The 26,105-nt window shown below is 33.8% G+C and overlaps 2 protein-coding genes across 5 annotated transcripts; one reads left to right on the top strand and one right to left on the bottom strand.

Annotated features, from left to right (window-relative positions):
- Positions 1-1,647: 1,647 nt before the first annotated feature.
- LOC123015494 (dnaJ homolog subfamily B member 6-B) lies at positions 1,648-8,381 on the top strand. Of its 3 annotated transcripts, none has more exons than XM_044415243.1 (7): positions 1,648-1,849; positions 5,820-5,929; positions 5,983-6,092; positions 6,177-6,284; positions 7,150-7,332; positions 7,381-7,645; positions 7,694-8,381. In XM_044415243.1, the coding sequence occupies exons 2-7, from the start codon at positions 5,865-5,867 to the stop codon at positions 7,791-7,793; spliced, it is 831 nt and encodes a 276-aa protein (XP_044271178.1). In that variant the 5' UTR covers positions 1,648-1,849; positions 5,820-5,864; the 3' UTR covers positions 7,794-8,381. The 3 variants fall into 3 exon arrangements, with proteins under 3 accessions (XP_044271178.1, XP_044271181.1, XP_044271179.1); XM_044415244.1 differs by lacking the exon at positions 1,648-1,849 and adding an exon at positions 4,893-5,761; XM_044415246.1 differs by lacking the exon at positions 6,177-6,284 and having other exon boundaries at positions 1,650-1,849.
- Positions 8,382-8,408: 27 nt separating this feature from the next.
- LOC123011946 (neprilysin-1) lies at positions 8,409-21,315 on the bottom strand. 2 transcript variants are annotated; one of them, XR_006413176.1, is made up of 14 exons: positions 21,005-21,315; positions 18,423-18,774; positions 17,772-17,816; positions 12,716-12,961; positions 12,460-12,665; positions 12,187-12,366; positions 11,926-12,137; positions 11,664-11,880; positions 11,434-11,616; positions 11,182-11,344; positions 11,009-11,128; positions 9,132-9,328; positions 8,603-9,082; positions 8,409-8,544 (listed from the first exon to the last, which is right to left on the bottom strand). XR_006413176.1 is itself a non-coding variant. In XM_044409674.1 (13 exons), the coding sequence occupies exons 2-13, from the start codon at positions 18,739-18,741 to the stop codon at positions 8,810-8,812; spliced, it is 2,361 nt and encodes a 786-aa protein (XP_044265609.1). In that variant the 5' UTR covers positions 18,742-18,774; positions 21,005-21,315; the 3' UTR covers positions 8,538-8,809. The 2 variants fall into 2 exon arrangements, 1 of the variants encoding a protein (XP_044265609.1); XM_044409674.1 differs by having other exon boundaries at positions 8,538-9,082.
- Positions 21,316-26,105: the final 4,790 nt, after the last annotated feature.

Raw genomic sequence — 26,105 nt, 5'->3', positions numbered from 1 at the left:
TTGTCATTTTTGATAGATATGTCCCTAAAAAACAATTGGATGTTTAAAGTCGGATTTACACAACAGAATTTTTATAAATTTACACAGGGAAGTGGCCACTATGAATTGACCGCGACTTTACATACAGTTGCGGAATTAAAATTTCGGGCAGTATTGTCATTTTCACAATGTAAACTCTAAAACAACCTTTRCAAACCTCATTTTTTACTCTTGTCATGTTTATGTCAYTTTGACTTACTTACCGTCACTGACACTGTCTAATGTCAGTCATGAATGTCATGATGACAGTAAAAGGTAGTTTACAGTGAAYTTTTATGAAGTGACAGAAAAATACTGCCCGAAATTTTAATTCCGTAACTGTACTACACCTCGTGCCATTTCAATTGTCACACTCTGCAACGTTGCAATTGTATTTAAGTTGAAATAGGTCACAAATATTTGATATCTGTGTGAAAGAAAACTCTGTGGAACAAATGAACCCTTCTAATAAATTTGTGGTCAAAATACTCTACTATTTCATACCGAAAACTCGTTTTGAAAAGTGTCAGAATGGCGGTTGAAATGGCACGACGTTTACTACAGTGCGAGCAAAAAGTCTGTCTATCAAGCAAGCGTAGAAATTTAAAACATATGTCTGTGGAAGATAAAATGTCACAATGACAAATGAGAAATGTCAAAATAATTTTTATCTAAATTATGACAGGAAACCGTGGTGAACGATTTTTATGAAAAATCTTATTTTTGTTTGTTTTGAGACGTTTCATAGAATAATTCAATTTAATTAGCTCAATGTTTAATTTTTATAAAATAATTTTTTGACATCTAGATAACATACGAACTGCCATGCAACGTACGTCCTTAACTAGGACGCCTACTTGATAGAAAGACTTTTTGATYGCACTGTATAACAATATTTGGGGTAAAAAGTGAAATGTATGCTAGTAAATCGCCCACAGTGAATGTCATTAAAATCGAGTTATTTGTTGCTTTTGCCAAATTTTCGAAGTTGTGACATAATCACTGCTACAAAAAAGACACTTGTGGATGTTGGTATTTCTGCTTATTTAACTTAATAAGTGAGAAAGTATCTCAATTATGGGTCGTTTTTCAAAGTAATAACAATCGCATCATGAACCAAATGGTATGTAGAGTATGTATGGATGTTAAGTAATGCGAATGAACAAAGAAATTCTCGACACAAAGAAATATGTGTTACTGAGAGAAAAAAATTATTTGTGACATTGGTTGTGACAGCTGTAATACCCCCAATATGTTTTTTGTTATTTGAATTTAGGTTGGCAATAAATCGGCGCGGGGACCGCAGAGTAAATGCAAAATTTTCAATGACATGGCCACCTTGTATATTATTGTAAATTTATTGATTATTAATTTTAGTAAGTGGAATTTTTAGAGGAATCACCCATGACCTTGTCGGGGTCACCCTAAAATAAATCAATTGTTTTCCATCAAAATCTGGAATTCTCGAATSGGAGCCAAGTATCTCTCGGTAAATTGTCAAAAAAGTCCCAAACCACTCGATCCGATAGCAAAATATCGAACAGCTGGTCTCGTATGTGCCATCAAGGCGCATGCGCTACCGTTCGCTTGTTATCTCTCCCTCCTTTTTGCCTTCCTCCTCTCTCTCACTGCGTCAAATATCGGCTTTTGTCCACAAGCATCGAAGTCGGCTCGTGTGTGTGCGATTGTTTGGTCGTAGACAACTGATAAATGTGCATGTGATATTAATCAACTTGTGCTKAAAAGTGTGTGTTACAGTGATGGATGATCTTCTAAAGTGATCTGTGATTTATCTAACGTTAGGAAAAACGTTTTTTCCCGTCCGGCAAAGGTACGTGTTACACCCGGTAGAAAAATCATTTGTCACAAATCGATAGTTTTTTTATTTAAATTGTTGGCAACCTTGACGTAACCGTTCTTTCGAAATCTCGTTCCAGGGGGGCGAAAAAACGGCCAGGTTGGTGTATTTACGCTCGTATTTATTTTAGAATCATAACTCATTTATGTTTTCGCGGCTATATTTACCCAAAAGACGTTTTTTCGACGCAAGCATTGATTTTTCGGACACTTCTCGAAGTCTTCTACGGGCGTTACGGTCAAGGCCGTTCGGAAAACGAACGGAAAATTCGCCTTATGCCAGGCAAGACCACCCTGATCTGACTTCAAGGTCTCTCTTTTTTCACAATTGATTGTTTTTATTAAAGAGAAGGACGCACGAGAATCAAAATACAATAATAAATTAATTGCATTGTTTGTGTTTTCCACTGGTATATAACCTGTGACGTCACAGACTGTCTGCATCTGCCACCCGATGCGTTTTTGTTTAATGGCAAGTGGCCATATCATGTCATAAGAACAAAGTTATTTTGGACTCGAGGAAATCAGARACGTCCACGAGTTCATCACCTGAATTAATGATTAACAAAAGATTCTCTGAAGTGTCAAAATTGACAAGTGACATTTAATATTAAAGCCAACTTCCTAAAGAAGACGAGACTTGGTGGGTGGTTTTTTCCATTGTGAAACATGCAATTAGAGGAAGAGCCTACACTTCATTTCTAATTTGAATAATAGATTTGAATCTGATTTTATGTGGTTTGCAACACTGTTGAAAGCCAGGGTCTTCACTTACAAACATTTGATGCAATTAATTAGTATCGAAAATTGCCCAATGTTTAGAAAACAAACCCGAGTCAAGGCGATTTTTTAAATCTTGTTTGAAGTATATTTAGGTCCCCCAAACTGGTACAACTAACATTGACTTTTCATCTTGTAATGTTGGCAAGAATTTTGACTTATTTTAAGTTTGTGTTTCATTTCCTTGACGAATAAAATGCGAGTCACATCGTGTCTTTTATTTTTCACACTTTTTGCAAGAAAACTCGTTTCGAGGATGTTAAACCCTGCCACTCCTTGATGTCCCATGTCCCAACACGCAATATTTGTCACCAAATCATGTTTATCGTCTATCTTTCTACTTGAATGCAGACGCAGCTACCGATGATCCGAAGAGAAACTCGCCGGGGGCCAAGTGTAGAGTTCATGCCCTGGCCTTGACGAAATACCTGATTTTGCTGTTTTCCACTGTTGGGTGGATGCATTCTATTGTTCTCTGGGACAAAGAAATTTAATACACCGATAATAGCGTCAAATTAACTTTTTCCTCGTTTTACCACAAATACACTTTCTTCCTCCAAGTGTGAATTATCGAGATTGAATATCGTTTTGCAACGGTTGTCCAATTAAAATTTTCCGACTATTTTAGTTTCACTTTCGAGGAGAGGGAAGGTGAATCGGGTGAAAAAATGCAGTTATTTACAAACAGTTGCATAATGTGAGAATGTGCCTGGCTCTCATTCATTTCATAGAGAAAAAACATAAAACAGAAGTGCTTTGAAGTCGTTTTATCACTAGGCATGTCCTGTTTAGTAATCAAGTGATTCAGACTGTTGACACTCAACAATGGACTCAGAGAGACTAGATTGAACAAATTGGAAAGTCTCGGGCCCCTTGGCCAACAAAGAGCGAATGTAATAAAAATTTCAAACAAACCGTTGCATTTTTTACCAGATTATGTTACCAAATGTTTGTAGGTTGTCAGACCTTATCCGGAAATGTTATGCAGGTATTGTTTCGACGACATGCATATATTAGATTGCAACATCCGGTAACAGTCACTTATGATTTTYAATAYGTTTATGCTTGATAATGAGCGAAAACCATGTATTTATAGCCCTGATTCCAAAATTGACATTTCACAAGAARAATTTTTGGTTTTGGGCAACCTGTGTCAAGAAAATCCCTATGTCACGTGATCCACAAATATGGAAACTATGGAAACAACTGTTATGTCTATGCACTCACTATGTGTTACTATGGTTTTTCCTGCAAATGGTGTAAAAACCTATCATTATGGTTTGGTTCTGAAGAAATGAAAACGGAAGAGTTTTTAATTTATTTTATTTTATTGTTTGAACTTTGAACACCCATATTATAACATTCGATATTCCAGAAATTCGAAACATCAAGTCGTTGAATCTAATCTAATGTAATGAATTTCAAGGTCCGCTTCTCTCAATTCTTCTAATTCGGTTCGTTAACAGGTCTAGTGTTGAAAATGAAAAAATTCGCTTGYACTTGGAGGAATTCGTATCTATTTTCGGCGATAGTATTGCGGTCAGACTCTTGTAATTGTCTGAATAAAATATTTTTAGCCAGTTATAGAGCTTGAAGTTTTTGTTTAGATTAACTAAAATCGTTGCATGATCTCACGGGTTGACGAGTGAAGAAAACCTGATCGAGGTTAAGGCTGGAATTTTCGAAAAAATCACATTTTGGTTGCGCGAACCCACGGTTGAGTCACGTTAAGAAGGTGTAGTTTTTGGAAACCTGCCGCCATTCGATAGATAATCGTGGGTATTATGAATAATGCAGAAATCATAGTATAACGGATCCTAATGAATAAGTCTGTTGCGAAATTTGACGAAACCTAGAACAAAACCTAGGAATTGAGATAACAGTAAATGACGTGTCCTTTTTAAAGACTCATCAACGCTGTTTAGCAATTTTCCCGTGTTAATTAGATGTTAGACAATGGAATCGGCGATCGATAACCTCGTTAAGTCACTGGTCCATCCGTCAAGGTCGAATGGACGTCGTGGGTAGTCCAGCTCTCGATTTCGAACTGATGATGGGACAAAATTTTATTAAAACGTGACGAAGGACGTCGAGACACCTACAGACTTATGCAATAGGTGCAAGAATGTTCTTATAGCGTTATTTTGCAATTTCTTTGCTTCCACGATCATTGTTTTGCTGGACAATGGGCGAGCCGACAAAGATTTTGTTGGTAGACGTGACTACCATACAAAGTTTCTAGGGATTTTAGGCGCCAGTTTGGTACCATGACACGACTTGCTATCATTTACAACCAAGAAGGTCATGAAACATGACATTATGACAAACATTACATAATGTGTCTCCTAGACGATACTTTTGCACCAACTTATTAAAAACGCATCATGCAGTCACACCAACTGGCCTTCAAATTGCCTCAACTATAACAATTTCTAAAAATAATTTCATTATTCTCCAGTCGTGACTTATCATTTTTTGAGGTTTAATTTACAAGTAGTCAGATTGTGACGTTAGTAATTTGCAAGCTTGTTTGCGGTTGTGTACCCAAAAACGCTCCAACTAACTGTTGCCAATTTAATGAGTCTGTTTCCACCAAAAACGCGGAATCGTTTGTGTAAACTACCTGGCATTGTAATTACGAGTCATTGACCCGTAGGTGGCGCCCTTTGGGCGCTACTTTTGAAAGCGAAAGTCTGCAATGTGCATGCAAAGCAGTGAGTCATTAGGTTGGTAATTATGATATTCTAAATAATCAAACAAGCGAATTCTTTCTCTTTCGCGTCARAGTAYCTTCAGGGTCGTGTTGCGTACTGTTATATAAAAGTAATTAGACGATTTTTAACAAGAACCTTCATCTGTGCGAAATAAACAAAACAATTTCGATAATAATCGTGAAACGTGTTCACTCTAGTGGAACCGCGTTATGAAATCTCTATTATTACGGTGAAAAAGCGGTCAGTGATTGATTCGGAACGCTCCCATTTCGATTTGAATTTGTAATTTTGATCGAGAGTGCTATGTGACAAAATTCAAAATTGCGAGTCGTTTCGATACGACTGTCATAAAATTTCTCATTGCTGCTTTTCTGATGTGTATTGTTTCGACGGTAATCTAATCATATCAGATGATTTAAATGAGAGATAAGAAGTTTTGTTCTGTTTCAGTAATCTTCCGTAAAGCTGGGGCATAAGGACGCCAGTGGCACCAAAATGGTGGACTACTATAAAGTCCTCGAGGTGTCAAAAAACTCAACGACAGCAGAAATTAAGAAAGCGTAAGTCCTAATCCTTATCTGAGTTCCAAAACGTCCTAAACATTCAATTGCAGTTACCGTAAATTGGCTCTAAAATGGCATCCCGACAAGAACCAAGACAACATCGAGGAGGCCACAAAGAAGTTCAAGGAGATCTCCGAAGCGTACGAAGTACTTTCCGACGGTAAGTTCATTCGGATTTGTATACACACTCTGTTGGACGTGTCTAGGTTCCACTTTTGATTTTGGTTTTTTTCGGGTAATTTAGATTCGAAACGAAAAATTTACGACAACCGCTCGAATAGGTCTACAAGTACAAGAACGAGGTCCTACAGGAGTCACTTTGACACTCATACCCCCTTTCATCGTTATTTCGGTAGATACAAAAAAGTGTGCTAAACGGGCCCTTTTCTCCACTCCAAAATAACAAAAATGCTCAAAATTTATTACAAATGTCCAAAAATCATATTTCGAGTTGAGCTTTGTGAATTGGAATGAAATAATTTTAAAAATATGTCGCACTAAACATTTTTTGAATTTAATAACAGTATCTGCAATAATTTGAAATTGTTATTCATCTTAAAACTTCAACTTCTGAGTGTAGACAATAGAAAGATAGTCATTTGTTGGATTTTCGACACTTTACAATTTCAAAATTGATAACAACGATAATGTCTAATGAGTTACTATTTCTATTTATTTTTTATTATCTATAATGTTCAGTTGTGCGTTGCTATTGACTCATAAAATATTTCACAGGTTTAAAAAATTATATGCTATGAACGCATTTGCTCAAAACCTTAAAATATCAAAAATATTGACGTTGACAACTAGGTTTCTTTTTCAAAATACTTTTTCTTTTACTTATACTTTTATTATTTCTTTTAGTTTATTGTTTCATATAGCCAACGAATGCAAAGATTATGTGCGCCACATTTTTTCTATGTGTTTTTTATGCAATTTTTAGTATTTATGGCCAATTAATTACGTCATTAATTTTTAGTGGAGTTAAAAACTCACTTTAATTTTCTGGACATTTGTAATAAATTTTTACATTGGCTTTAAAATCCCGGCCTGTACTACTAAAATGACTAGTTTTGCATTTTTCCAACTAATACTTGCGATTTTTTAACTCTAGTTTTTTTTGCCCTCTTAGTGCAGGTCTACAACGATTCTGAGGACTCGTCTGTTCGCTTTTTCTCTCTGTTTTAGCCCCCATTCATTGTGGTATTTTTTTCTAGACAAAAAGCGTCGAATGTACGACCAGTACGGCAAAGAGGGGCTSATCAACGGTGGCAGTCGTAGTCGCAGTCGCCACGAWGACGAATTYGACTTTGGTGGTTTCGGTTTCTTCACTTTCAGAGACCCGGAGGACGTTTTCAGGGAGTTTTTCGGGGGTTCGACMCTCGCCGACTTATTCGGAGGTACGTCTTTTGGTTATTTTTGTGTTTTTTGCTAAATTTGCTTCGCAGATTTTCACGATCACGGACATAGAGATCGGCGACGGAATAGGCATTCGCATCCGCAAAACGCGCTCAGTTCGAGTTTATTCAGCCCGTTTGGGGTGAGTCTGGGGGGTAGTTTCATGGACGATTTTTTCAATACGGGCCATGGGGGGTTCACTTCGTTCAGTACCATAAATAGTACGTTTACGAACGGGGCGGGGGGCACAGCTAACGTCAAAAGGACGTCGACGTCGACGCGCTTCGCCAACGGGAAAAAGATCACCACGAAGAAGTAAGTAGATTTTTTGGGGGTGATTTTTGGTGATTTTGCGTGTTTCAGGGTGTACGAGAACGGGAGGGAGACGGTGATGACGTACGAGAACGACATCCTCAAATCGAAGACTGTGAATGGGGTTCCTCAGAGTCTAACATACAGTTAAACACACTGGCATGGTACTTGCAAAATTAGAAGAATCTACAATTTATGTGATCTTGATGTTGATCGATTTCTGGCCACGCAGTGTTGCCAAATTGTCAGTGTGTGTATTAAAGACTTCTTGCAACTGGTTTCAAGTTTTTTTTATTCAGTTGTACAATAAATATTATGATTCTGTTTTCAGAATTTTTGTAGTATCTTAATTTTTAATAAGATGTTATGATGATGTAAGAATTGTCGAGGTTTTTACATCATTACAGTTTAGGTTAGGTAGAGATAGGAATTGACGCTCTTGAACGAGAGGTGCTCAGGATGAGTTGTTTAGTTACTAGTTTCATTTTTGTCATGTGAAAAAGTTCGGTTTTTGTTTCGTTTTTGCCAAGACTGCTCATTTTTTTATTAAGCTTGTCTCAAGGGAATTAACCTGGAGGAGATATTTTGTAATATGCAACCTTAATTTTAGTTTAATCTTAATTTGCTAGTTCTTTCCCAAGCACTTACTATTACTGTTAAGTACACAAATGATTATATTATTAATGTGTGCTTAGAGATGTACAGTCACAGTGTTAGAAAAAATAWAATATAAACGATTTACACATTTTTTATTTCACTCCCATACCTCAAAGGCGACATTTGACTTATTTTATTAATTATGAATACAAAATTCAATGTTTTGTGCACGTATTATAAATGAAGGAAATCAGTGCTTTTACTTGATTGACAGTTTTTCGGGTGATAGAAGCTCGTGTTGGTATCTTAAAAATTATGTTTATTAATAAACAGTACACCCAGTAATAATGTGAAAATACATACTTTGTATATTAGTACAGACCATGTTTAGAATAGGAAAGTAGGTTTATTACATGTAAAATTGCGTACACTTTTATATAAAACAATAATATTTACATTGCACAAGTTAGGTGTGGGGCCCCGCTACAAAGGCCCGATAATATAGACGAAWGTGTTAAATTTAGCAAATACAACGAGACACTTGACATAGAGCGCGTGAAAAGTCCAATTTTACCAAACGCTACATTTGTTAGTCGGGTTCATCGGCGAACCGAGCGGACAATCGTAAGCTTTGGCGAAATCCCACGAGTTGGAGAGAGGGCCCAACACCCGGATGGGTCCGGGTGAGTGGACGCTGGACCGGACTTTGGTCAGGGCGTCCTCCGGGCGCATGGACCCGCACCAGATTTGGGCGTAGTTGAGGAAAAACAGCTGGTCGTGGGTCAGGTTCAAGCCCGGCAAGTCGGGCTCTTCCCCGTGCTGGGACACCCACTTACGGTATGCCTGCAAACACATTTAGTGATTTTGAAAAAAGGTAAAATGAAAAAGGTACCCGGAATGACTGCTTCAGTCCGCCGTTGTCGGCGATGTTCTCGCCTTGGGTCATGCGCCCGTTGACGTAGAGCCCCACTTCATCAATTTTGTATCGCGAATACTGGTCAATTATGCATTGGGTGCGCTCCCGGAAAGCCCGGATCGTCGCGTTGTTCCACCATTGCATCATATTTCCATCCTTATCAAACTGCCGGCCTGCGGAAATTTTCTGAATAATAGACGAAAACTTGATGAAATTTACCATGGGCGCCGACTGCAGGGGTGCATAAAGGCGGATGCACCCATTGAAATTTTTTAATGGGTGCGTGGTATGAAAACAATGTACTCTTGCTTAAGGTAAAAAAATAATAGTAATAACTAATAACTCTTAATAATTTTTGGAATTTCGTATTTTAGCTAATCTTGCATTCGTTAAAAACACTTTTAGTGTCAAAGATGTCTTAAATTTTCTATTTTTCTGTTTTCCCCTTCGAGAAAGTGGATTAAATTTGTCGTTTATGTTATTCTGTTTTCCCATTTTTCAAATTAATTCAAAATTAAGCTCTTTAGTGAAAACTCTTTGAAAAAGGATTTCTTATTAACTCAAAAATTTCAAAACGATAAAACATTTTACATAAACCTTTTACTATTCTAAAAAATTTAGAGAACAAAAAAATTCTTAAATTTTTTAATGATTTGAAATTTGAAATATTGTACTTCAATGGAAAATGGTCGTATTTGAATTTAAAAAATCMGTTTTAAAGCTTCAAGTTTCTAGTCTTGAAATCTTTTGGCAAAAAAATTTCTAAGCTACAGTTTTTACGTAATCCTAAGAAATAGAGCCAGAAAAAAATTGTATTTTTTTATTCGTTTTTTTTTTTGGTCCACGGACTTGGAGAAAATTTTTATTAATTAAATCAATACACGAGCCGGATAACTTGTTCATTTAGCTTTAATTTGCTTTTTTATGTTCTYTTTACGTCGACTTGTCGCTGAGATATTTGATTTTTAATAAAAAAGGACCTTTTTGTCTTTGATCCTCGATATCTCGGCAACCAATGACCGCACAGACAATGTATTTCTGTAGTATGTTTTTACGATTTTTCGAAAAAAAATTTTACTTTCAACTTTTTGTTGTTGTAGTAAATCTACCGCGTATTCACGAATATTGATAAGGAGACTAAATAATTATGTTACTAGGTTTTTTTATAGCCTAATGTACGCCCAATAGCTCTAAATTGTTTTCTCGGACCGATTGATCAAAGTTTAGCAAAAAAATTGTTTCTGAACATTGTGTAATCTTCGTCAAAATGAAAAAAGCAGTTTTTTTACATTTTTCTACAATTTTGCATGTTAAATTTAGAAAAATAAATATTCGAAAGAATTTTTAAATTTTTGAAAATGTAAAAAATCAAAATCCAATACTGACTAATTTTTGAGACCACTCATTTAGCTTTTGCATACCCTAATTTTACTCATCTCAAATTAATTACATTAATGAAAAGTTGTTACCCCCATACGGTATTCAGCCTAAATTTGCGAACATTCATACTTTTCAAAAAAAGTCCTTTTTTTAATTGCTTCTGATTTTATTATTATTTTTTTAATTTAACAGTAGGTAGTGTATTATTTTTCAAAACTCAACAATTTGAAGCATTTTGCAACTCAGCATATACTATTTTCTTGACACTTTATTGCATATGTTATTTATTGATTTTTTTCTTTTGTACTACACAAAAAATAATATTGTTTTTAAATTTTCTAAATATTAAATACAATAAATTCAGCAAGCATAGGGAAGAAGAAATCGTTTTTTCGTGTAATTGTTCTCATGTCCTGCATTTTTTGTTTATGCACCCATTGAAGATAGGAAAAGTCGGCGCCCATGAAACTTACCTTTATCGTCGAACCCGTGCGTTATTTCATGACCTATGACCACTCCAATTCCGCCGTAATTCAGAGATTTGGGGAAATGCTGACTGTAGAACAGCGGTTGCAGGATACCGGCAGGAAACACTAATGAAAAACCGGAAAATAAAAAGATTTCACAAGAGGAAGGACATTCTCACCAATATCGTTCTTGTTCGGGTTGTAGAAGGCGTTAACGACCGCCGGTTCCGTCGACCATTTGTCTTTATCGACCGACTGTCTCAATTTTTGCAGATTTTGCTCCGCATCGTATTTTAAAATATTCAAAACGTTCGTCATGAACTCAGTTTTGGTGATATTCAACTAAAACAAAGCAAAAAATCTGTTGAATTTGGYGCCCAACTTGGCCCCGCCTCTCACTACGCGTCACCTCGTGATTGGCCGTCACTTACCGAGGAGTACTCCTTGACCAACTCCTGTTTGTTGGTGATCAACTGCGGATATCCAATCCTCTCGTTCATAGCGTCTGCTTTTTCCTTGGCCACGGCCCTCGTTTCGTCATCCATCCAATCATTCTCAGCCAACAACTCGTTAAACGCCTCTCGAATCGTATGTATCATCGTAAGTGCAGTTTCCTGTAAGAAGACAACTCAATTTGGCTCAAATAAAGGAAATTTTGTACTTTGCTATCGTGATTGAAGTTGTCTCTGATGAAAAGTGCTCCAACAGCCATTCCGAGTTTTTTATTGGTCCATTCGACGCATTGGGACCATCGATGCCTCTCACTGAGCACTCCTTGGAGGATTTTTCTAAATTCGACGCGTTCTTTCTGATAATCGTCAATCATGTGAGGTGACAGGGACATAATGAGACGCCACAAGACATAATTGTGGATAACTCTGCAAAAGTGGATTGATTTTGGCTTCGAGGGAAGTGAAAGTCACCTTTGGTTTGTCTCGGCGAGGATTTTTCCCATTTCGATGAAATAGGAAAGTCCGTAAGCAACGACGGGTTCTTGGTCATCGATGTCGACATCGAGGAAGGATCGGAGGTATTCCAACCACTTGATTTGAGGGACGATCGTTTGTAACTCTTGTAGAGTTAATTTTCGGTAGATGGCGGAAGTGTCATGGCGGTCAGCTTCCGGTAACGAGGCCTAAAACTTGAGGTTTTAAACCGGAACCGGACGTAATCATCAGACTCACATTCGCCAATCTTCTTTCAAAATCGACAACTTCTTGTAGTTCCTCCTTAGCTGTTGTTTTATTGGCACCAAGAAGAACAGCAATATTCGTCATATACTTGTGATAAGCAGTCATGTCGCCCTCGCTACTTGCTTTGAGATAGTAGTCTCGACTGGGCAACGCCAACTGCATTTGGTCCATCTGAGGAGAAAAATTCRTCACTATAAAATCTCAATAGAGTTCAAATCGGGTCAGATTGGGCACCAGGTCTCCTACTTCTTACTTTGTGCGCACCTGGATGATGTTAACTGAGCTGTTCTTGTCATCCGGACCGACCCACTGCTCGATGAGAACCCCCTCATTGTACACCCCCCTAATCCTCCCGAGAAGCACCTCGATGGAGAAGMTGGGGGGAGTCCAGTCAGGTCGGGTCACTGGCCAGCCTCCTAGTCCGTCYAGAACCTSCCGGAGTGGAGCATCTCCAATTTTCCGAATCTGGACTGGACAGGAAAATAGTATTGGCCCTCAAGTGGAGTCGTSTGGGACTTACGAATATCCATGCACGTGTTGTAGAAGGTTTTGGCCTTGCGTGTGGCCTCGTTGTCTTCGAGGTTAATGGGCTCCTCGAGGACGCCTTTGAGGATGACCTGGAGCTGGTCTGCCATTACTTCGAACGTGCTGATTGAACTACGGTCTTCAGGGATCACGTGCTTCTTGTTCCACGTGCCGCAGGCGTATTGGAAAAAGTCCACGCAAGGGTCCGCCGTGTGGTCCATGGCGCCCAAAAGGGACGCCGCTGGCCAAAACAATTTCAGAATTTTAAAAATTTTGGCGAGATTTGAGATTTTTTCATCAATTTGTTTTCGTAGAACCGATAGTTTTAACGAATCCATTATTTTTGCTAAAAGTTGGTGTACCTTTAAAGTAGTTTTTTGTTATTTACCCAACTTTTTGAAACTGAAAATACTCACAGTTTCTATATATAATTAAAATTTTAAAAATCACAATATTTTTGAATTTTGACTTTTTAAGAGAATATCAGATGATTACCAATTTATTTATAAATAATACAAATTAACACTTCTATTGTTTAAAAAGCTTATTTTAGTCGTTTTTACTTAAAGTTTTCCCTTAGGTGCACAGAAGTAAAACTATAAACTAATAAATTTTAATCACCTCACTTCCGATTGTAGTTAATTAGTTAATAAAGAAATTATTAAAGCAAAGTCACACTAAAAAAACAAAAACAGTTATGTTTATTTACTTGTTGTATAGGTTATTACAGTAATAAAATAGAACACAAAGTCATACCAGGAGGCTCTAAAAAAAAACTAGCTAAATTCGCAATAATTTCTGTTGTATTAAATCACCAAATTAGGTTGAAAACTGTTTTTGCTTTTTTTTAGACAAATGCGCATTTTTTTGTAAGGAAGAAATCACCAAATTAGGTTAAAAATAGTTTAATTTTTGTTTTGTTCGTAAATGAAAACAATTTGTTTGTGTCAGAAATCACTTTTGTTAAATAAATTTTAGCAAACTACGTCGAAAAATCACTGAATTATATTGAAAATGAGTTTATATTTGCTTTTTTCGATTGTTTTTAACTCACTTTTCAGTCAAAAACTCATTTTCACAAGAAATTAAATTCAGACAAATTGAAAAATTACCAGACTAAATCAAATTTAGTTAATTTTGCTTGACGCAGGTCATTTTTAAGAGAGAAAATCACTATTTTACTATTTTAAGATTTAGTCAAAAAATACATTATTTTTGACTTTTCCAGGTGTTTTTTTTAGTGCTTTTTCCAAAATTCTGCTTAAAGAAGGTAAAAAAAATATGTCGTTTGTGTCTTTTTCAAACATAAGCATGTCCTTAAGCTAAAAATTCAGTTTTTTTGTCAAAATAAGGGGGAAAATTACCAAATTAAATTAAAAGTGAGGCGTTATTCTTTAAAACTGTTTTGTTCAAAAAATTATATTAGCCCTGAAATTTGAGAGTTGGCAATATTGAACTACTTTCAAAGATTTCAAACATTTAGTTATCCAAAGCAAAAAAAAATATTTACTTATTTCAAAGGGTTCAAGATTTTGACATTGACATAATGTGAAAAAGTATAGCAGGTAAGTACCTACAACTTAAATACGTTTTACTTAGTTTAAAAAAGCAAATTTAAAAATGCGATAACATAGAGGGTTTTCATGTAAAATTTCAAAGTTGGCGCCAATTTCGCATAGTAATTTACTTGAATTGAAAATGGTCGATTTTAGTTATACTATACAAAATTTCAAAGATTTAACTATATTAGAAGTTGACTGTAAGCTCTACAAAAATCACCCTGTATAGTGACTTAGTATTGATGATTGTCACAATTTATGACAAAACATGTTTATTTTTTATAAAAATAATTTAAAAAAAAAAACACAAAAACGGAAAAAAAATAAACAGAGAAAGAGACATTTAGTTCATTTTATAAGCGAGATTTTATCAAAAAAGCTGAAAAGCTAACAATTTAGATAAAAAAATTATTAACATTACTTTTGACTTTTTAGGTGTTTTCTCAGACATAAATAATGTTTATTATGTCTTTTTCAAACAATTAAGTTTTTTGTTAGAATAAGGTGAAGAATCACCAAATTAGATTAAAAGTGACTTTATTTTTCGGGACTGTTTTCTCAATTTAGCTCGTTTTTTTTTCTAAGTTTTTTACAATTGTGGAGAATTAATTTTTTCTTTCCTCGGCCGGAAATGAGCGAAATATTCGCGTTATCAGTCGCTGCATTGATAAAAATCCCATTTGTGTCCATTAGCGTTCCCGTAACCGAGACTAAATAGTTTCGATGCGGCAGAATTTCTCATTAGCGCAAACGCAAATGACTTTCCCGCAAATGTAATGTAATTCTATTATGCGATTTTACGGGTAGGAAATTAAATTCTGTCGATTTAAATTAGACCAAGCGGGGAAAAATCCACGATTTTTATACCGCCACGGGAAATTTTATCCTACCCCTCGACTTAAGAAATTTATGTAGGAAGTCACGCAAAACACGCGACTACGTATGCATTAGAATTCGTYAGGTTTTGTTAATCAAGGGCTAATTACTGGGATTAGACTAATTGAGGACGAGGCTGCGGAGGCAAAAAACTTTAGCAATTTAGAGCCGGCGAGCAGATGAAAAAAGTAAATTGGAACGCGGAATCGTCATCCTCAGGGGTGCAAACCTTACGACAGGAACAATATTGTCATATCTGTACAAAATGGAGTTCTCTTGATTAAAGATGAAACTTCGGATAAGAAGTTCCGGGAGGGTCAAAGGAATTGCGGTTGGGACGGCAATTGTGCGGTTTGTGAGTTTTAGAATGCACAAAGGAGAACATTCTATAAGATTCTAAAATGAATGAAAAAATATTCTTTGGCGACATTTAATCAGCTTAACTTTTAACAATTTTAATTGCTTTTTTAATTTTAATTTTCAATGGCTGATGATAAAATTTATCGATTTGTGGAGTTGACTTTAATATTACTTACTGTTTAAAACTATAAAACATCCACTTTGGGAAGAAAATGGATCGAGTTCTACAATTTTAACAATTAAAATTTGACTGTTTAAGCACTGACTTCAAAATAAATGCTCTTACCTACCTGTCTGTATTTCGAGCTCCACCATAAGGACCCCAGTTATGATAAGAGATACGAGGTCGGTTAAATTAGGGCAAAGTTGCGCATTTTTATGCTGAACAATTATTTCAAAGAAAATTTAATGTCTTAGTTTTAGTTTTTGAATTATTGGAAAAAAAAACGGAAAGTTGTAATTTTCGTTTTCATTTTTTTTCAAGCCAAAACTAAAAAACCTAGACGTTTTTAACTAGGACATTTTCAAGACACTTTTTTTTCAGGAATCTAAATCTGTCATCGTATTTTCCAAGACGTTCTTGGCATCCGAGTTACAACATTCAACTTTGGATTTTCTTATGGACGCCATATTCGATTTGTGTATTTTTGAAGAGTCTTTTTGTTCCTGATTATAACAAATGATCAAATTTCACATGCATCAAATTAAGAAAATGTGTTTTTGCGTAAAGTGCTTTGGAAAAGACGCCAATAATTTTGATTAACTAACTAAATTTCGAAGAAACTAAAAATTACACATTCAATTTTCTTTTAGATAATTGTTTGGCATAAAAATGTCAACTTTACCCTAATTTAACCGACCTCGTATCTCTTATAGTAACTGAGATCCCCATGGTGGAGATCGAAAAACGGACAGCCTGTATAACAATTTTTCTTAAAAGGTTGGCAGCGGTGTCAATGACCAAAACAAGTCAAATCGCAAAACATATTTTTAGTTTTTAACATTTTTAATGTTTTGAAGGTAGACGGTTAAAAACTCATTTGACTCATTTCAGTGCTGAAAGACTCATTTAAAATCTTACTTGAATATGTAGATTTTTATAAAGACGGTGGCGAAGTCACGCTTAAAAAAATATGAAACGCTAAATTGTCGTTTCTTGAATGAATTTAAATTTTAATAGCTTTTTGTAAATGAATAAATTTGAGATTAAGTTTTTTAATGTATACAAGGTGTTTAGAAAAAACGTTGAAAAACATCGGGGCGCGGTTTCCTGGGTCAAAATAAGAAAAAAGGTTTCTAAGAAGTAATTTTTTGACGCTGAATTTATTGGTGATATCAAAAATTGTGTACCAATCTAGAGTTAAGGTGTAAAATTTTGCTTTGGAAGAAGATTTTTATTTTTTTTTGGCAAATTTAGATTTAAGTATTGGTTAATTTTCTYCAAAAAATGTCTTTTATTTTAGTAAATCGCACCATTTTCGAGAAAAATGAGGTTTTCTTAAACCGTGCACCGACCTTAATTCCGAAAAGCAACCCATGCAGGGAGTTTTTTCATATAAGGTTGATTTATCGCTTTAGAGACTAAGGTCTATAGGACCTTTTTTTCGTATTTTGAGCTATATGGAACCACTCCTAAAATCTTTCAACTTTTTTTCCGGACACCTGTATAGATTAATTTAACTGTTTGTTAAAAATAATTAAAATTTAGCTCTATTTTTGTAATGTGTAATGAGCAATAAATGAAATGAAGTAGAAAATTTATTTAAGAGAACTAAATCTCAATTTTTTACTATCATTAGTATGAAATTTTGATTGTAGATTATTATTCTTTTGGATAACGGACTTTTGAAGTTATTGAGTACCTACAGACTTTTAAAAATAATTGTTCAAATGCATCCAATTTACGATAAAACCCTTCGAAATGCTCTCAAGTGTAGAAGTTTGTGAGAAATTCTGTTGTTCTAGCTATTTATAGGATTTTTTTACATGATTTATGATAAATTATAGCCGAATCAATTTATTTCAAGCTCTTGGTTCAATGAAACTTGCCYGAATWTAGCACTAAATTCACCCCAACGACTTATTTAATATCAGGTTTTTATAATAATAACTTSGGCAATTACATTATTCAGGGTTGGAGTGAAGAGGAAATTAAAGGAAATCGATACATGACTATCGGATAACAATGAAATATTGAAACATGAGAGAAAAAATAATTAATTGAAAACCGGAATTCATACTTGGAGACTTTCTTACCTGTCCTCACGCATTCCTCCGTAAGACAAACACTACTTCTGCTATCTGTAAAAAAAAGAAATGATTAATTGGGGCCACGGCTATCAGAAAAAATCTCCCTGAAGCTGAAACAATTGCAAAACGTCCGACTGGTTGTCAGTGTCGAAATCTTGTTGAATTATTACCGCTCGAATTTCGGTATTGCGATATAAAGAGGCTTTATAGTTGTAGAGAAAATTCGAGATGTTCTAGGGAATAATAAAACGTAGACTCGAGCTACGGATGCCGAAAGAATACTCCTCGAGGGACCTGACACGGTTTTATTATCACAGAATTTCAAATAGAATTGCAAGTTTGAAGCATATTTGCAAAAAGAATCGCAGTAGGTTTAGCAATTTTGACACTTGATCGTTTTCAGTTTGAAAAGTAGTCAAAAGATGGCGTTTTGCGGTTATAACCGCCTAATTTTGATTGAAATTACGGTCAACAAGATGCGAAGTAAATAAATTCGCCGCTTGCTGAATAATCGATTGCCATTATGCAAACTCGTGTACCTACTCCACTTTAACGAAATTACGTTAGCGGCTTCCATTTGCTCGACATACGTGTTTTAAAGGCATCACCGAAGTGTTTCCATTTCGAAATGTCAATTAAATATAGAGCTCTACATACCGATACATTGGTGGGTGCGAGTGCTGAACACCATGAAAAGTAAGACTAGAGAGAAAATGATGAGTGCGAAAACGGCCGCTACAAGGCATTTGTCTTTGGCTTGTTTGTTCCGGGGCACCACCATGGTCTTGGTTCCGGTCCCGGAGACTTGGACGACGGTCGTCACGGCGGTGGAGCCGAGGAGCGACTCTTCAGGAACGCTTTTTTGCTTTAGGTAGCCGTTGTTCGCCTCCGAACATTTCCACGCTTTATTGTCTATCATAGACACTTCACTCATTTGGATTGGTCCATTACAGTCAGGGGGGGCTGATTTATGCATCGGGGGACGGAGCTTAAGTCATGGAGGCCCAAGCTGCAAAAAGACTACACATTGCATACACAGACAGGATTAAAATAAGGGACAATTATCAACAATTTAGTCCCTTCTCAAAAAAACTCTAACAACCTACTGTAGGACAAAGACATTCTTTTACCGTTTCTACAAGATGAAAAAAGAGAGAAAATAACAGATCAGTTTTGAAATACATTCCAGAATGGGAAATTAAGAATATTCGATTCTGATTAGATGTCTGCTCAATCAATTAACGTCGAAAAATATACAGTGATGGAATAATCTTATTTATTAAAACTGAAAATATTTAGTTTTGACAAAAAAATTTTTGTATTTTTTAAAAATACAAAATTCTCAATTTGATTTAAAATTGTGTTTGTTTTTTGTTGATATTATTTCACTTTTTGTATGAGTTTTCAAAAACTTTATGTAATATTTAATATTTTGGTGTTGTCATTTCGACATTTGAAAGAAAGATGTATCAAATTGGTTAAAAAAAATTTGGAGTTTCCATTAAAAAAAAATATTGACGTCATTATACTTAAAAACCAAAAAGTTGAAAATTGTGTATTTTTTTAAAAGAAAATTGACATCTTTGAGCATTTTTGCTAAAGCAAAGTATTTTAATCAATAAGATTATTCCATAATTTTGTTTTTTACCAGGACCATAGCAAAAATTTTGCTATTTTTACGTTACGATTTCACAGTTAAAAAATAGGAATATTTCCGATGATTTTTTTGGTCTTTAATTGTTTTTTTTAATTTCAGTCAGGTACTTATTTAAAAAAAATAATTAAAGATCTTTTTTTATGAAGTTGGTAGTAGTGTTATTTAGCCAATAAATTTCAAATTTCTTTGAAAACGTTCTAAAAAATGTTTAATTTTTTTAGTTTTTGTGTTCAAATTTTATTAATTTATTAATATCATCAATGCATCATTCATTTGTCATTTTATCAATTATTTCAACACATAAGTAGCAGAAAGAAAAGTTTTTGCAATTACGATTTTTTTTATTTTAGTTTAATTTAAAAAATAATACAAACCTAAACAGAAAGTAGTCAATGCTTAATAGACTATTTATTTTTAGAAAAACTAATAGATGAATAATAAAGTACATATTTACTAAAAAAATTTGACGTTTCTCATAAACAAAATTTTTCGATTTTTTTTTATTTTTTTGAGTTCTGCAAAATTTTATCTTTTTTTTCAAATGGCAACTTTGTATAAAATATTTTTTTACAATCTAAGGATTACAACTATCTACACATTTTATTTAATTTTTATCGAAAAGAATTTTCAAAACTCAAAAACAAAAGAAAATTTCATTCTCAAAACACGATAACATTTTTTATAGCACTTTAATTTTTCTTAATTATTATTTTGTGAGGACAAATGATTTAAAAAAACGTTTGATTCTATATACTTTTTGTTCGGCGTGTATATGCCAAGAAAAAAAATTGTTAGTTAAAAGAAATTTGAGAATCAAAAAAATACGTTATAAATTTAGTAAAAATTCTTTTTTTTTCCAACATTTTTTCAAGTTGATTTTTAGTCCAATAATTTAAACTTGGTTGAATATACCAGGTGAATAAAAAGTATGGAACCAAACGTTTTTTGCTTAAACTATTTATTTTTTGAAAAAACTAAATGGTGAGTAATAAAGTACTATAAAAATGTGATGAAAAAATTGCATAACTCAAAAACAAATCAAAATTTCATTCTCAAAAACGATCACATTTTTTATATTAATTTAATTTATATTAATTATTATTTTCTAAAGGCAAATGATTAAAAAAAACCGCTTGGTTCCATACTTTATATTCACCCTGTATAAAATTAATTGTATAAAAACTATGTTGAAATATGCAAATGCACATATTTTAAAGCGGTAATTATACATTCTTGTAAATATCTATAAGAGAAAAAATATACAAACTTTCAACTTCAAAAAAATTCAATCACCAAAAAAAATAAAATCTTAAACCTAGAGATGGAAGATATAAAACACCAAATTTCAAATTTTTGTCGATGTTATACCCTTTTCAGGGTTGTCAACATGATTTTATAATCATTATTATTTTATGAGAAATGTGCTTTTCGAAAAGTCGGCCAAACAAAATTGAAACAACTATATTATACGATAAATTTCCAGGAATTGTGCAAAAATACATTTTTTTTTTTGAAATTCAATATTTCCAATGTTCTAATTAATTAAAAATGTATAAAAAAATAGCTACTTATGTATACTTACCTACGTATAGGGCGACTGATTAAAAATCATTTTTTTGCTTATCAAAGCCCAAATTTTGCTCAGTCGAATTATTTTTTAAACGAAAAAACTCCGAGACACGTGTCCCAAACCACCAACACAAAATAAAGTCTAATTTCTCCCCTATGTCTTTTCGGACGTCTTTGCCCCCAAATTTCCCCGTTTCAGCATAAATAAAAAGCTAAAAAGCAGTCGGAAAATCTATACCCCTCGGCAGCAAATCATCGAGTGTGAAGCACGACCGCCGCGTCTTTATCGATTTAGTTTCGCCAAGAGCACCTAAACTGCGTCAGGTGAATTCTGGCACTGATACTAGCTTGGACCGTTCGTTTAGCTCGCGTTTCGAACTTGCAAACCACCTGTCATTCGGCAAATTACGCCACCATTGCGATAAAGGACGAAGTTGAAAGCTTCCACGGAGCTTTCGAGGAAGAGAGTCCTTGCGACGTCACCGATTACATTTTTAATGGGAAATATTTATGTTCATTGGGTGCTGGACGATCGATTTGTCTTCGGTTTTTTTTAAATTTATTCCAGTGTGCCACGAGGGTTTCGATACGATGCTCGACAGGAATTCGAGCTTTATTAAAATTTATGAGCTTGCAAAATGCAAAGTCGTATAAATTGACAGGAAAAAAGGACGTGGACCGGACGTTTTACTGCTTGCCACAGTTTGTGATTTATTGGTTGTTTAATGATTGTCAATATTAGCGATTCTTTGTAATAAACGCGAAATAATGGATATTACGGTCATTTAAACAACCAAACTGGAATTTTATTATTATTGCGTGTCGACGTGAACATTTTTCAAATATTTATTATTGGCAAACAGTCAATAGATTTTTAGTGTTTATGAATAGGTAAATAATTACTATTATTAGTTAATACTATTATGTAATTTTTTTTAGTTTTTTGAAACTGAAAGTTTGTTTTCAAAATAGTAGATTTGCCATCAAGTGAAACTTTATTATAACGTATGTTTTACGCTCGCTCTTATGTATGTACATACCAGGTGAATAAAAAGTATGGAACCAAGCGTTTTTTTCGTAAACTAAGCACTTTACGAAAAAAATAATTGGTGTAGCGTAAAGTACAATTAAAATGTGACCATCTATCGAGTATAACATTTTTCGAAATTTCTTTTAGTTTTCGAGTTCTGGAAAAAAAAAATTTTAAATGGCAACCCACTATGGTAATTTTTTTAATTAAAGATTATGATCTAAAAATGACCTCTAATTAAACAGAATTGTTTTTTAGTCAGTACTTTTTTTTTAATAAATTGTTAAAGTTGCGTTCCGAGCCCATCACCAAGATTTTCCGAACTTGAACGAGGAGATCGTTTCATGACTTTGGTCGTTGGAGAGCCCGGTTTTTGGTGCAGGTGCTTTGGGGTGGTTTCGGATGGATCAAAAAATGTAAAAACAAATCATTTTCTTCTATTTTTAGTCCATTCGAAACCACCCCAAAGCACCTCTGCATAGAAATCAGCGCTCTCCCATGATGAAAAGCATGAAACAACCACTTCGGAAAATCTTCGTGATGAGCTCGGAACGCAACTTTAACAATTAATTCAAAAAAAAGTACTGGCTAAAAAAGAATTTTATTTAATTAGAGGTCATTTTTAGATCATAATCTTTAATTAAAAAATTACCATGGTGGGTTGCCATTTAAATAAAAAATTTTTCCAGAACTCGAAAACTAAAAGAAATTTCGAAAAATGTTATTCTTGATAAATGGTCACATTTCAATTGTACTTTACGCTATACTAATTATTTTTTCCGTAAAGTGCTTAGTTTACGAAATAACGCTTGGTTCCATACTTTTTATTCACCTGGTATATCTTAAGTATCCAGCAATCAAGATAATTTGTAATCGAGTCATCTTTGGATCTAAAAACGTATGTCTGTTTTTAAACTAACTACCCATAAAACGTCAAATAAAATGACAAGTCGAAAAGTAAAATGGCAAAATGGGCTGAAATTAGTCGCCGACATATAATAATAGGAATTAGGAGCTTTCTTTTTTGAAGTTAAATCATAAATTTAGTTATTAAAATTATAATTTTTTTGATTATGCTATTTTACCTTTCGACTTGACATTTTATTTGACGTTTCACAGACATACGTTTTCGGATCCAACGATGACTCGATTACAAATTATCTTGATCTCTCGACATACAGCGAGTTGATAAAGTCCATTAGTGACCTTTAAATGGTAAAATTTTAAAAAAATTGTATAGGACATTGATAGATACTAATCTATTGCATCATCTAAAATTATGTTCAACCATAACTCTTTGTTCTGAGTTTTGGATTTTTAATAATCGGGCAATTATTATACAGGCGGCTCAAAAATTGGTACACCTACTTAAAAGTCCATTGTTACAAGAAAAACGTTAAAAAAATTCTAGGTTATATTTTACAAAATATGAAACTACAAACTTAATTTCTTAAGTTCTTTAGTTTACATTATTTTCCCAAGTTTTTTTTTATTTTACTTTTAGTAATCGTATTATGCAATATACAGGCGCCAGAACTGGCGCACCGTGAAAAATGCCTTGTAAGATAAAATACAAGGAACATGGAAAAAATGTTTAAAAAATTCTATCTTTAAAAATTAAGTTATGAGAGTTTAAATTTTGCACTTTGAATATTTATTTCTGTTGGAAAAATAATTTTCCAAGTTTTTTTGCTACAGGTTATCAGAAAAAGAAACAAGGAGGCTGTATCTTAAATTGTAACTCTGTTTAATGTTATTATTTGTGGCTTTGGCAAAATTTTATTTCTTTCGGCAAATCTGTTTACGACTCAAGTGTAGCTTACAGGTTCATTCTTAGTTTACTAGGTGGCGCTAGAAGTTACGAATTTTAAACATTAGGTATCCTCATTTATGTAAAAGTTGAGAATAAAGTTTCGAAGTCACATACACATAGTTCGAAGTGTAAAGCATTTTTTTATTTTGTTAAGTTTTTCCAGAAAGAGGTGGGAGTTCCAGACTTCTGCCTCATCTAATTAAATTAAATACATATTTTTATTATTACGTAGAAAGTTTCGTATTAGAATTAATTCATCAGTGTTATTCACTATATTGTTATTATGTCTATTAACTTTTTCCCAAAATTATAACTAAAGTAGTTCATTATACTATACAGAAATCCCGCACATCCAGTAATTCAAAAAGAATTTTTGAATTCCAGTAGTTTCATAAAAAAATCTTGTAGATTTTAGAATTTAGAATAAATCTTAGGTGTGTCAAAACTTGCGACCCAGAGAAAATTTTTAAGTAAGAGAAGATACCAGGAACATGGAAAAAATATTTAAAAAATTCTGTCAAAAAAATTTTACATTTTTTTTTGTCTATCAGTATCATGATGATCTTGTATAAGTTTTTTTTATAATTTATTAGTACAGGTACAAAAATTTTGACAATAAAAGCCACAAATAACATTAAACAGAGTTACAATTTAGGACACAGCTTCATTGTTTCCTCTTCTAATAGCCTGTAGCAAAAAAACTTGGAAAACTATTTTTCGAACAGAAATAAATAGTCAAAGTGCTAAATTTAAACTCTCATAACTTCCAGTTTTTATAGATAATTTTTTTTAACATGTTTTCCATATTCTTGGTATCTCACCTTACATGGGGCATTTTTCTTTGGGATGCAAATTCTGGCACACCCTGTATGTATGTAACCATTTCTCTACCACATTTCATTAAGTTAATTGTCACTTTTTGAACGTCCGGTATAAAATGTAAAATCGCCTTTAAAAATTTACTTTGTAAATTGTTATAAACAATTATTAAATTGAAATACGTAATTTATTACTCATAGACTTTATGCCTTAATTGACGGTCTGACGAGGGAATAAAACATTCCAAAACGTTACCAGAAAATCAATTGTGCTTCTTTTAACTCTTCAACACCACCAAAAAAATTACATTTTAATAATAATACTAATACTTAACTTAAAATTTAATSACACTTGCAATATTATAGAAACTCTTACTTGTAAAGTAAATCAAATTTGTATAGTGGGGCATTTTTTTAAAACATTTTATTGACCAAGGTAAAAAGTGTTTGGATTTATCTTTCGTCTGTTTGGGTGCCTAATATTTGAACATTTCGTCTTAAAAACTCCTCTCAACAAGCGTTGTTTTTCTCGTTTCGCTGCACCTGTCTTGTAAATAAAAATCCTTGTCGATGAGCGCCGCCGTGAGTGCAAAATCCGTTTCTAATGCGATGTTTCCAGGTGCTTTCCAGTTTTCCAGTTCGATTCGTCTGGACTCTGTGTAGTGGCATCGCCTTTGTCACACTATTCATAATTGGGTTAGTCTAAATTCGTATACACGCCAACGCTTTTCATTTCTATGAATTTATAATAGGCTATCGGTTATTTTCAAAATAGATCCTCTCGATCAAAGCGCGATAATTTTAGAGGAAATCTCCCAGTCTTGTTCATTGTCGTCGAGCTTTGTGTTGGCTTTGATATGGMTGCTTTTCTTATTAAATGCTTTGAATAGCAGCAGAATGTGATTTTGTCATTTGCACAATGGGCTTTATGCAGATGTATTGCCGCTTGCGACGGACCCTTCAAGAGGATTCTCTTGTAAGGAAGGAAAAAATAAAAACGCGTTTAAAAGCGTGTTTAGCTCGCTTTGATCTCAAAAACTGTGATTAAACAGCAGCAGAGATTTTCCCGGAGTCTTGTTTATTCTTTTCTTTGTAGGTTTCCAACTTGATGAAAACTCTACAGATATTTACACAAACGGACAAGGAATAATAAACTTTATTGTTTTTTACTTTTGTTGATGATTTTGCGTATTTGCGCAGCAGTTTCAGAAAAAATATGTTTGCACTCAGAAGAAAGTTTAAATTGTTTCTTATCAATTTAGGAAACTTTCTTTTACATTTTACAAATACAAAAATATCAATTAGTACTGAGCAAAAACCTAAAATTTTTACAATATTGTGTCTGATTGAAACTCTTCCTTACGGATTACATATTTCAATTTAATTTAATTTTATTGTTTTCCATGTTTTTTCTTATTTTTTAATGGTGTTTTAGACATTTTAATATTTTTGC

The sequence above is a fragment of the Tribolium madens genome, unplaced genomic scaffold (assembly GCF_015345945.1).
Source record: "Tribolium madens isolate multiple individuals breed KSU strain unplaced genomic scaffold, Tmad_KSU_1.1 Scaffold_19;HRSCAF=116;Tcas5.2_LG9, whole genome shotgun sequence".
Lineage (NCBI taxonomy): Eukaryota > Metazoa > Arthropoda > Insecta > Coleoptera > Tenebrionidae > Tribolium > Tribolium madens.
This window is presented reverse-complemented; position numbering and strand designations above follow the sequence as displayed.